The 17,201-nt window shown below is 34.4% G+C and overlaps 1 protein-coding gene across 3 annotated transcripts in view; it reads right to left on the bottom strand.

Moving 5' to 3' along the window:
- The window catches only part of LOC116769833 (serum response factor homolog), a 115,408-nt gene extending 98,997 nt beyond the window's left edge, over positions 1-16,411 (bottom strand). For 2 of the 3 annotated variants that reach the window (XM_061522444.1, XM_032661029.2), the window contains exon 1: positions 15,866-16,411. In XM_061522444.1, coding sequence (XP_061378428.1) covers positions 15,866-16,270 — 405 coding nt within the window. In that variant the 5' untranslated portion in view covers positions 16,271-16,411. The remainder of the gene's footprint in view (positions 1-15,865) is intronic. The other variant, XM_032661030.2, reaches the window with a different exon arrangement.
- Between the last annotated feature and the right edge of the window lie 790 nt (positions 16,412-17,201).

Raw genomic sequence — 17,201 nt, 5'->3', positions numbered from 1 at the left:
CTCACGGCTTCTTTATATTTGCCATTAGAATTATCACACCCACTAGCGCGACCTACATGATCCGTAACAATTTAAATACTCATTTGCCACGCTGTATTCGACTTTAAATTTCATGTTATACGAACTATGAGAGTTAAGGCAAGTAGAATTTAAGAGGGCTGAAGATTTTTACGCGGTAGCTTTAGTAATTGGCGCCTAAATTGACGTTAAGAAAACTTTAGCTCTGAGAGTTTACACAGACAGATATACATCTTATTTTAATACGTTTTAATAATATGACGTGTCAAAGCTTAATCTAAATATGTATATATTTTATAATATTAATTTCATTTAATACAGAAATTAATATAAAACACTTTAGTATCCTATAATGATATATATAAACAGTTTTGCATTAAAATAATAAAAAAACAATGAAAGCATTTACATAAATTTAAACAAAATGTCTGAATCTTTGATGGATTGTCTTATAAAACTGTTGAAACAACGATAAAGTTATCGCTAGATAATATATCAATAAAGTCAGAATTAACATTTACCGTATAATAGTGCATTAAATGCGTCGACTGAGGAGTGTAAAACAACAAATTTTAAATATCTATATCATCTTAAATTGCCATCTGGAGGTAATTGAATTCATACTCAAACAAATTTGATCCTAATGATTATGTACTTAAGACTGTCATTACATCGACGGACCGGAGGAGGCTGCGCTCGCCTTGTCACAGATGAATGATTGATGATAACAAGTAATTAGCGGACTATCTTTGAATTCGTGTTACGTATATTTAGTATAAAGACCACCCTAAAATGAACCTTAATATTATTAAAACCGCACATGACATTGTATACTGGACGACAATCCTGAATGTACTCGTACCTTTAATGAGTTTAGTTCTTAATATGATTAACGAGATATCAAGAGAAATTTTCGCACGGAACGTAAGTTAAAAAATTGCAATGTACCTATATCTTATACCGCTGTATGGTATCTCCCTTGATTGAATTCTTGAAATGGCACCCAATTACTGAAGACCTTTTGTAAGACGCATGATCTCACTGACAGAAACGATCTGGAATTATCAACTATAGATTTTACGTCTCCGATGACACTAAGAAAATAATTTTGGAGCGCATAAACGAGTGACGATTTAATCAGCGATTGAGTAGAAATTTAAATGAAAAAGTAAAAATATATTAAGCAATTATCGTTGAATGCTACCGTAATATTAATAATGTGCTTAAAATCCATTACATTACGAGATAAAGGAGAGAATTGTATACGTTTGATTGACATGCCTCCAACATAATAGCTGACGACTGACACGGTGAAAGTTTGCAAAAAAAAATAATCTTGAAAAGTTATAAAATTTTTGCAATTATATAACTACATACTTAAAGAAATATTAAAAATCATTAATGGCTGGGTTGTTAACGATTTTTATTGAGCGTTCGTTATTTTTCGATACGAGAATTATATTTTAAATTCGCGATATTAAATAATTTACAAATTAAACAATTAAGCTTAGAAATAAATATTATAAATAAAGAATAAGTGAGGAAGAATTTCTAAGTATATAACAAACAAACAAACAACGTAAAAGTAAATACTGGAATAATATAAAAATCAAAGGCTAGATTGTCATCTTGGTTCATTTGATAATAATAGATGATAAATTCGGTTCGTATGTATTTTTTTGCGTTGATAAAGATGATATTACAAATCGAGATATAATAAAGAGTCACCGACAGTTAAAATTAGTTAAAAGTAACAAAAATTTTCCCTTGTAATTACTTTCTGTTATTCATTTCAATGAAATTTTGTAACCCAGTCGAGATAAGATTATATAATTCAATATAAAAACCTAATTAAATTGATAATTGATACAGTATTGGTACTTTCTAACTTTTATCCGCGGCGTTACCGAATCAATGTTTAGCTTAATCCTTTAAATTATGACGTAGTTTAATCCGTACAATAAAAAAAAAAACTCAATAATTACGTACGACCTGGTGATTGACAGACGGACTCCTATATTAAATAAAGCCCAGATGCTGTCAATACAATAATATTCCTTATAGCGTGTGTCATAAAACATAGTATTGTCCGCAAACTAATTGATGTCAGATTTAGTTTTCGAGAAATTATCCGACAGGTGATCCAGTTAAGTCAGAAGGTGATTGTATCAGGTGCAAGAAATCACTGGGACCAATTCGGTGTGCCCACCGTCAAGCATTAAATTGAGTAAAAAATTACGTTTGTATTTAAAATTAATATATTATGCATTAAGAAAATACATAAATTTAATGTAAGGACAATGTCCGTTAATAGTCGTTTATCGATGCCAGATATAATGAGTGATGATTATTTGAACTAACTTAACTATTATTTTAAAGAAAGTTTACGATAAAGTTTACATCATTAAAAATAGATTGCAGATTAATATTAAATAGTTTAAAAATATCACTCTTTGTAAAACAAAACTATAGTATTATAAGAAATTAAGGGCTTTTTAAACGAACTATATTATTACGATCTCAAGTCGGTAAAATTTTTATATATGATTCGGGTTACCGTACGGCTTTTACTGTCTTAATCGTCGAAATAAGATTGTCCTTAATAAAAACGACTGTCATAATATATGTTTACAGATTATGTCAAACTCGCTCCAAATTGATTACAGTATATATAATTTTTGTAAACACATTTCTTATTTCACAATTAACAATCTTTGAAGATATATATTGACATATATAAAATCAAACAGTACTTCAGAAATGGATGTAGGAAACGAGATTATTTCTTGCTAACATATAAGTCGTCTTACAAATCGTTACAAGTTATAGTAATAATGAAAAAATATTGAAAAATCAACAACCCTCGGGAGTTATGCGTGGCGCTCGAAACGGCGGGCCGCTGGGATCGTCGGCCAGTGAAAACGGCACTTTTTGCCGAGATGAGATACAGAATCCGATAGTACGATAGCTAATAGCTCTATAAACAAGATAATCATCTAGTTAGCGCTGGGAAAGACGATAACGATGTAACGTTTTAAATAAAAATGTTAAATGTTCTCGCAGCCGCTACGACTTGCAACAATGACGTATAATACACAATTACATAAAACTTATCCGACTTTACGCGTATCAAGAACACATCTATTAATTTTAATTCAATTGATATAACAAAGGTTTATTTTTTAGCTCACTGAACTGTTAATCGGTGAAATTTAAGACACCATCACGTGCTACAACTCAATGTCATCGCCCTTTAAATAAATGCTTTTAACCAGAAAGATGCAATTTAAGACTCACAAATGACGAGGAAAGAACGTCACTCAAATTATTCACGCACAATCACCGATCAATCAGATTGATCATTTAATCGTTTAAATCTCTTGTGTTCATAAATTTTGTAACCCGAAATAAAAAAATAAGCACGATTATTTAATATATATAAATATACAAATTACGGTTGAAGTTCCTCGACATCCGAATCAAGACAAACATATAACAACTCCCAACACGGGCCACCAAAAAATCGCTAATTGCGAGTACAAAGTACAAAGGCGGCCGCTATTCTCACGCAGCCCAAAGATCGTACGTGCCGAACATATTTCGGATGCTCGTCTTTTATTGCCAAAAATTAATGTCCAGTAAACAGTCCTTAATTGCACCTACGTTGAACTTTTGAAACCCGAAGCGGCGCCCAGCGAATTCCCCGTCCGGAGACGACACGAATTTACTTGATTTATAATAATGTATTATTGAATTTGATTGGACCATAACTTTAAACAGATTATGACACAAAAGCCTTCCTTTATAGCACTTTAAAATTTATCTGTAAATGTCACTTTTGTATAAAACACGAAGGCTGTATACATCGCAACTCTTATTTTGATAATAAATATTGCAACTTTAAAATCTTATATTAAATCATTTATGAGCTAAAATTATGTAAAATAAAGATATTAACACTAATGTTTATTTAATTTGAGATCACGAACTAGTATTTATATCAGTACGTACAAGTAGAGTCAGCTAATGTGAGGTGCGCTCAAAGTGTGCTCAGGGCGTTAAAACATAATCGCTCAGCAAAGATCGACAAACGAGAGGCTGGAGCAATTACCCACTGATAGTTGTTCGTATCGCAATTAAACATCTCATTGACAATAATCACCTAGCGAGAGATAAAATAACAGATAATCATTATTTCATATAATTATATTATATTATATATATTTTACTAGTAAAATATTTTCACTATAAGACAACCTATTTCACAGCTCGGGCGAATACAAGATATTTATAAAATTATTATCAAATGTTCTATATAAGGAGATCATTTAATTACGCAGAATATCTCAAGTAAAACCGTTTATATTTTGGTACTATTGAATAAATAAATCAACTTGAAAAAGCAAACTACCGCACTCTATCATTGATCTTATGACAATCGTTTTCAACAAAAATCATAATCGAGTTGAAAATAGACGTAAATTGATCTTTAAAAACGAATCGCATAATTAATTGCTTTTCTATTTACATATAACAATCTACATTGTCCTTCGACTGGGGTAACATTTCCCGTTTCTAGTCACTGTTTATTCATAAAGCGATCTAAATATATTTAACAAAAAAAAAAGTATCACAAACATCGCAATCAGATTAAAAATTACTAATATAATAAATAACGTGCCATTTAGAACAACACAAACATGACATAAACAATTCAAGTCACCCGACTTGTTAAATTAACAAACACTGTAACTCCTCATAAAAGATTCAAATTCACGTGGCACGAGTACCAAACACATTGTAATATGGGACCGAGGAAACCCCGAAAACAGGTTATAAAAGGCCGGGTTGCCATATTTGTGAGCAGTTGACGACTGGATTAATCGTAAATGGTCTAAACGAGGCAGCCAGAAGGCCTGCTGAGGCGTGGGCCACGTGGATCTGTTTGACAGTCCGCTAGGGATACGTCATTGTGTCAAAACAGAATTTGCATGCCGATGAGACATACATTTGTTGAAACGAGTATTCCTCTTTTTGAATAGCACGTTTAATTACCTGATGCATGTAATATATTTTCTGCCTTACCTCACCTAAATACTTAGCAGATGTACAAACTGTATCAACAAACGCGCTCAAAGGTTTTGATGTATAACGACTTCATTAGTCGAGAAACGTACGGCTAATGCTTTCAATTCCACGAAGTATGTCATCAGGTATCCTTTAATAATTAAGTGAGGAATTCCGAGCGTGTCTGTCGAGAGGTCGCCAATCCCTTATTCCCATTAAACCAATCGAGATATTCGTTATGATCAAAAAGTGAAAGCTCTCATCAGGCTTCATTATCTCCCACTGCATGATCTGGAGCCTCACGCTTAATCACTATTAAACGACATAAAAACGTCGGACATCGGAACAAACTCGGTAACTCACTCGGATACCAATCCACCGAAAACTTAAAGTCCATAATGTCAAACTGAACCTGCAAATTTAAAGCGGTCGTAGCACATCTTGTTTGTTTTAAGCTCGTCAGATACAACCAAAAACTTGATTACAGAAAAAAAAAGTCATAATTCAGCTCGGACCAGTCCTCGAATCATACCTTACGTAGCGGTAAAATATGTAAATTACATGGGACAGTCAACCGAAAATCACATGACAGATACAATTTGAACTATTAGAGGAAATGCTTAAAAGTTTTAGAATTCAATCCTTAATAAAGCACTAACGTAAGCGTAAAACACGTAATATCTGATAATTATGTAATCAAATTTCTGAACGATATCTGGCGCCATGATTGTAGCTAGAGGCTGAGCAATGACTGGAGCGATTAATTTAAGCGACACTTAAATAACAATTACGAACCACTGTAACCAGAGCATTCTTGTAACACCGGTGGCAAACGAAATGCGTCCAAGAATAACAACTTTAACGCGTTTAATATAAGTGTTTTGTGAAAGGCACGGACGATTCAGCGGCGTCGTTGAAACACTTTGGGGAAAACATAATTAATACGTTTTTATGATAACTTAATTACATGTAGTTTTTTACTCCGTAACGTATAGAATATATGGCATTAATATATGTTATTAAAAATATTAAAAGCCCGATGTGTAATTAATAATAATAATCATGATTAACTGAAAGGTAACTGTATTTGCTGAAGTCGTATATAAAATACCGATAATGAAATTAAGAGATGTAATATAATAATTTAACAATGAAATCTTAAGCCTACAATGGCCTATCACAGAACAATGGCTAATACAGATTCAATGCCCCAATACCTTCTCAGTGCGAGCTGCGCGGTTAGTATATTAAAGCTAGTGTCACATGCAAATTTAATGTTGATCGGAACGCTATCAATAGCCGCTGCGGCGATAATTGCGCGTTTATATAGCAGTTAGCGTTTCATTCATAAACAAGCGAGATTACTTTATGAATGACTGTTCTGTTATGATATTAATTTACCGTCCCAGCCGATCGGGTTCCATAAGTTAACCGCACGCCTATTACCATTTATCGACTGGCACAGGCTTGACCCTGATTTATGGAGTTCATTGAGATACATTAAGGTGTGCTCAGCGTACGTCCAATTACCGAGACACGACCTTAGGCGAAGATCGAAAAGGCGGCCGCGAGCGACGCGGTGTAGGTAGCGTTACGAGATATAGATTAATATGTGAATTATATTCACATTGAAATCATTGCTGGAACAAAAAAAAAATAAGGATGAATCAACCAGCTACTATCTGATATGAACATAAACATGTCCGACTGTTAATAATTCTCTTCTTAATGGCCGTGGATGAATATATTTTAGTGTTAAATAAACAACTATTATCTGTGATCTCCACAATACAACGGGTCTGGGGGTAACAGAGGCCGACTGCAGCGCCGCAAACCTCGATACTATCACAACCGATATGCATCAAGGAAGACCAGTTGTCAATACATTTCACCTGCAAACCTGATGGGCTGTCTTTGACCAGAACAAGTTCCCATGAATTGTGTTGCTTGGACATTTTATACTTCTGTTCAGCAACGTTTCTCAATACCACATATATGTTAATTTATTTGATTTCAATACATTTTTATAGCTTTAGTACCTTTGTCTCGTTAGAATGATCATCTTACACCTTCAAATGTAGTTGTCACATATATGTACATTTGAGAACTTTGAAAATTTATTTTCGTTTCTTTTGACATGCATAATACTGTAGTTGTATATGCAAATCGCATTATATTAAACTAAGGGCCAGAAGACAGATATTTCGCTAACCTTATTTACTGGACAATTCAGACGTCCGTGCAAATAAACACAAGTGGTTCCAATAAAAGGTCCGGTTGAAACCAAGCGCCTCTAAGAGATGCCGCCATCCCTAAAAGGATAATAATACGTCGTTTCCATGCTCCCGACCCACAGCGATTCCCCAGGACTCCCGGAGAAATGTAAATTGTCCTGGCACCTGACAAATAGCTTAATTAACGACTAACACGCGACATGAGAGTCATTGAGATTTCCCGAATGTTGCGTTACTAAACTTACTAGTAACGCACCGGTTATTATGTACGATCAAAACACGGTTTTGTGGTTGCTCAAGCATCAGTAGGTCATCTAGATTTTTTTTCAAAACCTGTTCATGATTAATACTTTACTGGAAGACTCCATACAAAATATACTGCAGTTAAAATTTGTTAGTAAACTCTGTTATAAAGCGTATGGTCTGAGAGACCCACATGTTCTAATTTAATAGAGCTATTAAATTTCAAGGTCAGTGGAATTATGTAGAGAATTGATATTTTTTTTCGCAACGCAATCGCAATGGTAGGCGTGTGTGGGCGCGCACGTGGTGACTCTGTGCCTGTATAGCTTAAATCCACACAACCGCTCGCGTGGGCGAGCATCACAACACTAACTGGTATACAGCCTACAAAACGAACCGCTCGTTTTGCGTATACTCCCCGAACATCAAAGACACCGAAAAACGAATCTTTACACTTAAATCCGCTGTCAATCGCATAATACGAACAGAACTTACAACTGTCAGGCTTGAGTTATCGATGGAAGTATCTAAAAAAAAGTGGAACATTTGAAAAGTCTGTAGCACGCGACGTCCGTGGCGAATTCCATATCACATCAGAACGACGCCCGTTCCGGGAAACAATGACGGCAAAAAGTCAACGGTGATTCAATTGCATAACTACGCTGACGAAACTCAAGCTTTCCCACCGAAATGTGGATATTTGTTAAAGTTTTTAATTGACGAAAAAACGACGAAGCGACGCTCTGCTCGAGCCGCAATCAAATAAAAACTTACTCGTTAATGTTTTATGTATGATATTCAGGATACATTATGGATGGGGCCCCGCTGGCTACGTTCTGATATTTTGAGGGAACGCAAAATCGAAAGACACTATGGACAGGCCTTCAGAGATCCTTAAAACAGAAGCCGTATCATGCTGCGATTTCGCTTTATAATGTGATCAAGATGATCAAAAATCAAAAAATCCTTTTGCTATAATTAAATAATTAAATAAAATATAATTATCGGAACCCAGTAACGAATATTGCGAAATAAGTGCGTATGGAATGATAAGCAAATTATAGCAATTAGTAGTAGTTATATCTGAATACATTTGCACTTATATCAATTAGCTGGTAATTTTTACTGAACTGTGTTATAAAATAGCATCGCGCCTCGACATCAATATCAACGGGTTTCGCTATCAACCATTTACATTTAAAAGCCCAGACATGTTTTGATCCGACTCTATGGAGCGTTTCGATCGCATTTCAAACTACCCGCAGCTGCCAGTTCTATGGTCCTCGTGATGCTCACATGTAACACGTAAATTATATTACACATTAAGGGATTACAGTAATTATGTACTCTTTCACAGTACGGCGAATAAATTTCCCGTTCTGACATTAAATGTGCGGTTTGGAAGAATTATATACAACTCCAACGCGTACGACTCGACTGAGTTACTTTATTAATATACATACGGAGGAATTATAAAAATATACATCGTTATTTATAGATTAGTGTTAATTTTACATTTGACAATGACGAATCGACATTAATTAATGCTATACCAGTTGTAATTGATTCTATAAAACCTTGTGATGATCCGATGGAATTTAGTTTGTATCAGATACAAGCCAATTGTCTTAGAATGGGAATAAATGCAGAAATCCGGTGAAGAAACATTGTCACAAATTTATTCTATGGAATCGACGTACTTGAAAACCGGCTCCGGACTCGTCATACGCACTTACAAACATTTTGAACATGCACTTTAGCTTTATAAAAATGTGATAAGAACAGAGACGGACAAATTAAATTTATCAATAAAAAGGGCGCTACAGATTAATTGTGATTCCTTCAACATGCCGTCCCTTAGGGTGCATTTTCCGATCCTGGCTGTATTGATGAACTTTCATCCTATATCATTCTGTACTATTAGTATTCTGTATTTGATTTTTTATTCTAAACAACCTCAATAATCCTATAAAAACAATAATCTGCTTCATCTTGTATAAGTTCGCCATTAACGCGAGTACATACATGTAAATTCTTAAAATTCCCCACAACAGAATCCTTAAAACGCTAAGTCTTGCAATATTTCTGACATCATTTACGTCTTAAACCGCTCAGTGCTAATGACTGCATCTATCTACAAGTGTAATGAGTTAATTTTAAAAACATTTTTTACTCGGTCATGTTTCGCGAGCAACATACTCACCATTTCAAACACGATCCCCTTGAATAATCGAGTCACATCAAAAAGTAGGAAATTCAATTAGAAGATTTATAGTTTGTTCTTACAAATACAACTATTTAAGGAATGCTTTAACGAGTTTATCGATTCCCGAATTCATTGTCATTATGATGTACGTGAATTATAACGAAATGTCACTCACAGACGGCTGTCGGGATTGGACTAAATAAATTCTCGTTTTAATTACAGAGTTGATACAAAAAAATTATTTACACTGTTTTAAACATTATTTATGTAACAATTTGGTAAATTATGGGAGCTTATGTAAGAAGATTCGTATTCGAGAGAACAATCGGGCTTGTGTAGCAAATTGGTTCCTATAGCGTTATATATAAGAACGAAAACAGAATGATATTATAAAACAATCGCGTCGCTCACCGTACGCGCCTCCAGGGTAATTACACGGAGATCTTCTTTAATTAAAATTTTCGGATACTTGCAGACTTTAAACTTCAAAGGATATTTTCGTACACTAATTACTCTCAGTATTTTTATATTAAAAAATTGTTTCGAGCACGGAAGAACGAAACTTTCTACTTAGATACGGGTAATATTTCAGTGAGGGCTTTTATTTATATCAAGTCGAAATGATTTCTATGTTATGTGAATTAAAATTCCCTCGTCGTTCCATCAGCATTCGGGAGCAGGTCCTTCATAATCGTGCTCCTTTACGAGCGATTTTCTCGAAAACCAGCTTCGTGAACATTATAGTCGTGATCCCTTGAAGCCTTTGATGTCACCGACGACTAACCAACTAGTGTCCGAACGATAAATTCACTGATTAGCGGACAAACTGTCCATCCTCCTCCCTAATCAGTTCTAAACGTCTATCATTCGTCCATCATCAGTACAGATGTATGAAGCAATTTTTTTTTTAATTTTAAGTTAAAGCCAGATAGATCATTTGTTTGTCCATAGAAATGTCGATTTGGTATCAATCCAGGTAATAAATTGTACGTGATACATAAGCAAAAAAATACTAAAGTTTATTAAATTCAGTGGTTAGTTTGAACTAAAATCCCATAAGTAAAGGAAGGGGTCGCAGTATAAGATTTATCTGAAGCACAGTTAGCTGAGTGGAGGCACGAGTACTAGGAGCGCATAACAACGAGGCGTTCACGCTAGGTGTCGTTGGGAGGCGGGCCGACTCGCCAGGCATTCCCTTCCCAGCCGACCAATCAATCTAAACTCCCCTGTCCCCCGACACGTTACGAGCGTGCACACCAACAAAGAGAAACGGTAGCCTTACCGGAGATCTTGACATACTGGTTGTTTTACTATAACTCCTAAGGAGTCGTGAACTCCTAGTAGATGACTTGTTTAGGCGGTCTCTCTAGCGTTAACTAACATTACATTAATTTTAATAAGGTGCTCAACTTCACTGGAATAGTTTCTGTGAGAAAATCAAGAAAATAATAATAACTCTTAAACCATTCAATAAATTCGATCTGATGGATGTAATGACCAAAATTCATACATACGGCACAGTAAATAAATATAAAGTTATATACGTATATATATTAAATATAAAGTAATTTAACAAAGGCAGTATATTTTTAATAATCCGAATATTATGAGATAATGCGTTGCGTAGACTAATTGTTGAGCGTAGTGGCGTTGTGGCGTAGTGGCTGTGTGGCATTATGGCGACGGTCTGCGACCCATATCTCACGGTCCGTGTTTTGTAATGCTAATGGGTGCGAGCTGTGTGGCGCTACTTATTTCACTTGTAATTATTATCTAATCCCTATCTCGCGATTTGAATATTACACGCAATGCTAATAACAGTCATTATAGAATTAATCCAGTAGACTAAATTAGCCACAGCTGAGACTGATGAGACTGATTTAGCTGTGGTTGTTATTACCGAAAATCGAAAGTTCCAAATATGGACACAAAAGTACCAGGTTGTCAGACAGAGCTAGGAGGTTCTGACGGATGTTCCGCTGTTGGTACATTTATATTAATCAAACGACAATAGTTAGTGAATCTCATGATCTAAACATCCTAGCTCCGTGTGGGAAAATAATCTTAGTCGCAATCTACATCGGGTCTAGTTGCTAATTAATTTAGTAATAGCTCGTGACGACTTATTCCATCCCTAGACCGTACCACGAACTTAACGAAATCACGACTCTCCGAGACAACGATAATAGTTATTTTAAATTTATTAAAATGTCCTCTTTAAGGACTATATCGGGATGCCTGTATCGGACTGTATAATTTATTCCCGGCTGGGACAAAAGCTGTTTAAAATGAAAGCTATCATAGGGTTTTCATTTGAGTATACATTGTTGACTCATTTAGTTCCTGTGACCGGTTCCTGCCGTTCCTAGATCGTGATCGGAGAGCCTTTGACGGTCAATTAAAAATGAACTATCTCCGACAGTTTCTGATAGAAACGAACGCTCATACTTGAATACTTAATACCATCGCGATGACAACCGTAATTGGGAATTTATTATTTATAATAAACAACTATAAATAACTACAAACTACCCGTTGATATATATAGTGGCATAAACGGAGAATTCATTTAATGGAACACATGTAAGTGTCAAATTTATTCGCACTGGATGTACCGGTGACAATAAATCGCGTTCAGTAATCCAGTTGCCATACTCGAGACCATAGTCCTTCTGGAGCTATGTTTGTCGGCGGAACGGCGATTACATGACAGCTACAATGGCCGACAAATGCCGACAACGGATCCCTTTTGTAATTTGTAATCATTCAAATATTTGACACCACTGACGTTAATGCCTCTTACAATTCTTTTTATAGAACAGAGCTATTTTAAACTTAATTTTTAATAGTTTTACAAATATTTCTAATAGAATATTTATTACAATTAAATTATTATGCTCTCCTCTACTTTCCTGTTCATGATCAAGATAATATTTGTATATAGAAACAACAAGCTGTAACAGATACATGAAAACAGCCCGCTGAGTTACAAAGATTGCGTGCGTCGAGATGAAAAAAAAAAACATACTAACGAACGGAATCTTCGTGAAATCAACAATACACGGAGATAACATCGATAAAATTATATACAATCGATTGAATAAGTGTCGAGCGATTATTTTGAATCGATTTCGAAAACATTTGTATTGTCTGCAAGTTATAAATATATTAATTTTTTAAATCAAATCTTTCATTTTCTTTCAGCTAACACCTATGTTGGCGTAAAAGTTATGGACATTTTACTATCTGTGATGACACATTTTTATTGTGTTATTCTGTGGAAAATGTCATAAACATTATTTTTATTTTCAAACCGTTAAAAATTTTATTTTACTTAAAATAGTTACTTTCATCATTGCTATTATAAAGTCGGACCCTCTTTCATGTACATAAGGCTATATCTTTTGTTAATTATTTGTTTAACTATATAAATACGGAGTGATATTAGCCTCGTGTTTTCTTGAATCCTTCTAGGAGTTCGATTTGAATTAACAATTTAAAAAGTTTCGAGTCAGTGTCTAACTATCGTATTGTCCCGTAAAGTTAGACAAACAGATTATTGAAATTGCCCGTGGCGTGACGCTAAACGGAAACGTTAAACTATGACTAGATTTACAAAGAATAATAGATTTAACTGAAAATATTTAAAAAAATAATCTTTTTAATTATCTCTTTACTATTTTTGTTTATTTGAGTTAAATTATTGTTTATATTTCTATACAAATTTGCAAGATTTTATTGTTTTAATTTCTACTTCATTTCAACATATTAAAGCGGCCATTTTAATTTGTTTTTTTTTTATGACAATGACTTTGGTATAGCAACTCCTTCAGACAATCAGATCCACTGGTACATTTCTTATCTACATTAATAGCTCTTTGCTACATTGCAATAGTATTTAATAGATAATAAAAAATATCAAAAATAGTGCTTAATTATTTCTGTTCCTTAATATTCCGAACTTGATTTAACTTATGACGTTAACAATAAAGCGAATTGTGTAACAAAAAAAATGTTACCATTTCAATGTATACGTTATCTAAAAGCGTCTCAATTCACATTATTTCATTGTTATTATAAATAAAGTTTAACTTATTATATTGACAGACATTTATTTAATTTTTTTTTTATATTAAAAAAAACTTTGATCTACGTTTCGTTAGGACGGGAGAACATAATCAATAACTATTTTATCAGACATTTTGGAGGCTGGTAAATATTTAATTTTATATAAATGAAATATAAAATGACTAATATCGTCTATGTCTTTAAGTTTGAAAAAAAATATTTTTATTACTAAGTATCTTTTGATAAATTATATGAAATTAAATTTGGAACGGCGGATTCCGTATAGTTATCCGATTTCACTTCCAGGTGTATTTTTCCAGGTCTATATAATAATGAATTGCATTCTACACCTCAATATCTTGTACGGAATAACAGGATGTGTCACATTCACATTGGCATGGCTATGTAAACGTCAAATGCTTGCCAAATTTGGGCTTAAGCCCTATAACTTAAATGTTATTTTCACCTATTCGTATAAAAAATTATTTCAGTATATCAATATACGCAACTGTCTTAAAACCTTTCTTAATATAATTTTAGGTTATTACAAAAAAATATACAAGGCTTTTTAACCGAAAAAATTTTGTTCTGTGAAATTAAAAAATCCTAAACCTTTAAAACTTTGAATCGGATAATTGATGCAATGTATACATACATCTAAATTAAATTCTAAAAATCGTCGTTTCCACAATAGTTACAGTCTCGTAACTTCTGTTTTTATGTATTAACGTATATTTTAGCAGACTTTAGCGTTATTAAAATTCCTCAGTTGACGGCTAGAAAAAAGCCTGTTTGTAACAGACACCGGCGACGACGTGCGGCTATATTAATTAAAAATACGAGGACTTCTACATAATATCTCACTGCATTGAAATTCAAAATGCGTCTCGATTGCTCTTATATTGAAGAAAGATGTGATTCTTAATTTGATTTTAAACCTATTGAGATATCGTGGATTTATTATCTGTGGACAGTGTGCACGTTCTTTAGAACTTTTATAATTCTGGTAAAATTATTATCTTAAAGTTAATTAGAATTAAGAATATAGTAAAATAATTCATATAAATGAAACCCATACTTATGAATACGGATTTTGAGAATAATTATAATTTTGCATTTGCTACCGACAGCGCCATCTCTGGACCGGTTTTTAAAGCTCCTCCTGACAGCTGATACAAATTGTTTTCCTTGAATACTTTAACATATTATGTTTAATATTTAATTAAATGTAAACTGTTGTATGATTTACGAGACGTAATTGAAATGATTATATTTATTTTTGTTTATATACATTGGTTACGTTATACTCACGAGAGGTCTGTGATCAGATGACATCTGTCAAAACTTTCATCACAAATGTTCACAAAAACACATAAAAATTGTCCAAATAACACATTTTCAACAAGAAAAAACTGAAAATATGCTTGTGTGTGCAAAAAATATACATATCATTGTACTTCCAGCAATATTCCATTTGTTTTACTTGATAACAAACATAACCTAACTTAATGAACATATTTTTCTTTGATATTAAAATATGATTGTGTAAATTATTTATTTTTTAATTTTAATTTATGAGTCAGCTATAATAGAATAATCTTGAAACATTGTAATATTAAAATGTACCTCATTTGTAATATTTCTTTTGTATTTTAATATCACCTGAACCTAATTTCTGTATCAGACAAGTAACTTACTATGTTTGTAACAAAACTCTTAATATTTGTTAATTCAGATACAATATAAAAAAAAATTAACAATTAGAAGTTCATCAAAAAGAATATAATAAGTTCTGTGTAACCACAGTTTTAGTTAACATGACTTCAAACGAGGTACAATTTTCAAGCGTTTATAAAGATTTGGTTCTAAATATTTTATTTACAACTTACTACTTCAATATAATATTATTTATCTAATGACCCTGTCACTCAAGCAATAAATATAAGACACTTTCACATCATAGTACTCGACCATCCTAACTCCTAACACTGAACATGGAATATTGCCAAAAGTTGCCCTCACAACCCACCTTCTTCATGATGCCGGTCTTCCGCTTTGAGAATGTGGTGTATCGCCGGAGTTTGTTATCTATATATTCCATTTTAATTTTAACACGACCCTTGGTTTTCTTGCCATTGGAAGGTGGAGACTTCTTAGGCTGCAGGGAGGCGTAGCCGTCGTCTGCGATGTCGGGGATAGGGCAGTGTTCGAGTCCTAGACTCTGTGATGGTCTCTCGTCGTAACACTGGTCGGAGGGCCGCTTAACACCAGCTCTTGGAACAGGACAGCTTTGCATACCCTGCCGCAGCCCGCCGCCTCCACTCAGAGAGCTGGGCGGCCGGCCGGCTCCGTACATATCCGGTACATCTCCCAGGAGTCCCATACTGTAAGGCGACCCGAAGCGGGGCTCCCGCGCTCCGCCGGGCGCGTCCATTATAACCTCGCAGTACGCCACAGTAACCGGTGCGCACACGCGCTATACACACCTCACCGTTCGAACGTCGAACGGAGACTGACCGAAAACGCGAAAGAACCGAGGGCGGGACTGACGGCTCGGCCGCTCGGACCGCAACTGACTTCGCACGGTTCCGTCCCGCGCACCTCGAGAGCTACACGTCTCGCTCTCGCACTCAACCAGCATACGAAACCCGACAAGGATGGAAATATCGGCTACAGGGTAACCCGACACATCCGTAGGAAACCGGGAAGCCGCGAACGTTTCAGTGCCCGAAATCTGTATCAAAATAGAGCTTTTATTTTGAGTTTATTTCGTAAATAGAAATAATAGAGTCGGAAGCTGTGTCGCGGGCGAAGCGGCAGGCGGTGGGCTGGCCGCGAGCCATATTTAGAACCGAGCCGTGCCAAATATGGCAATGGCGGTCAAATGGGGGCCACTGAAATCCCTCCTACTCGCAGCTGGCGATTTTCACGTCTAATAATTAAAAACTTTGTCACGTAGTTCATGGTGCATTACATACTTATGCGTTGACATATTATGCCTATAGATAGATACCAATATTACAGGTCTGCAGGAGTGTACCAACGACGACTAAACAGACCCATTACAATATATTATAATGTTTTTCTTGTTAATTTTCATTTACTCCAACTTAAATCTTAACAATGATTTTATAAAGAATTATATTAAGTCTTACATTACACTATAAAATATAGACTATGTACAAATTTTATTGTACTAAAAAAAATACTTAAATTCTATCCTTCTTTAAATTTTAATATGTTTTGCTAGTAATAACAATCGATGCTTTTTATTAATATTTGAATGTAGGTAACATTGGCGTTAATGGAATATAGAAAATAAGAAAACTAACTGTAAAACTTAACAAATGTCAAGCGTAGGTCGG

The sequence above is a fragment of the Danaus plexippus genome, chromosome 14, assembly GCF_018135715.1.
Source record: "Danaus plexippus chromosome 14, MEX_DaPlex, whole genome shotgun sequence".
NCBI lineage: Eukaryota > Metazoa > Arthropoda > Insecta > Lepidoptera > Nymphalidae > Danaus > Danaus plexippus.
This window is presented reverse-complemented; position numbering and strand designations above follow the sequence as displayed.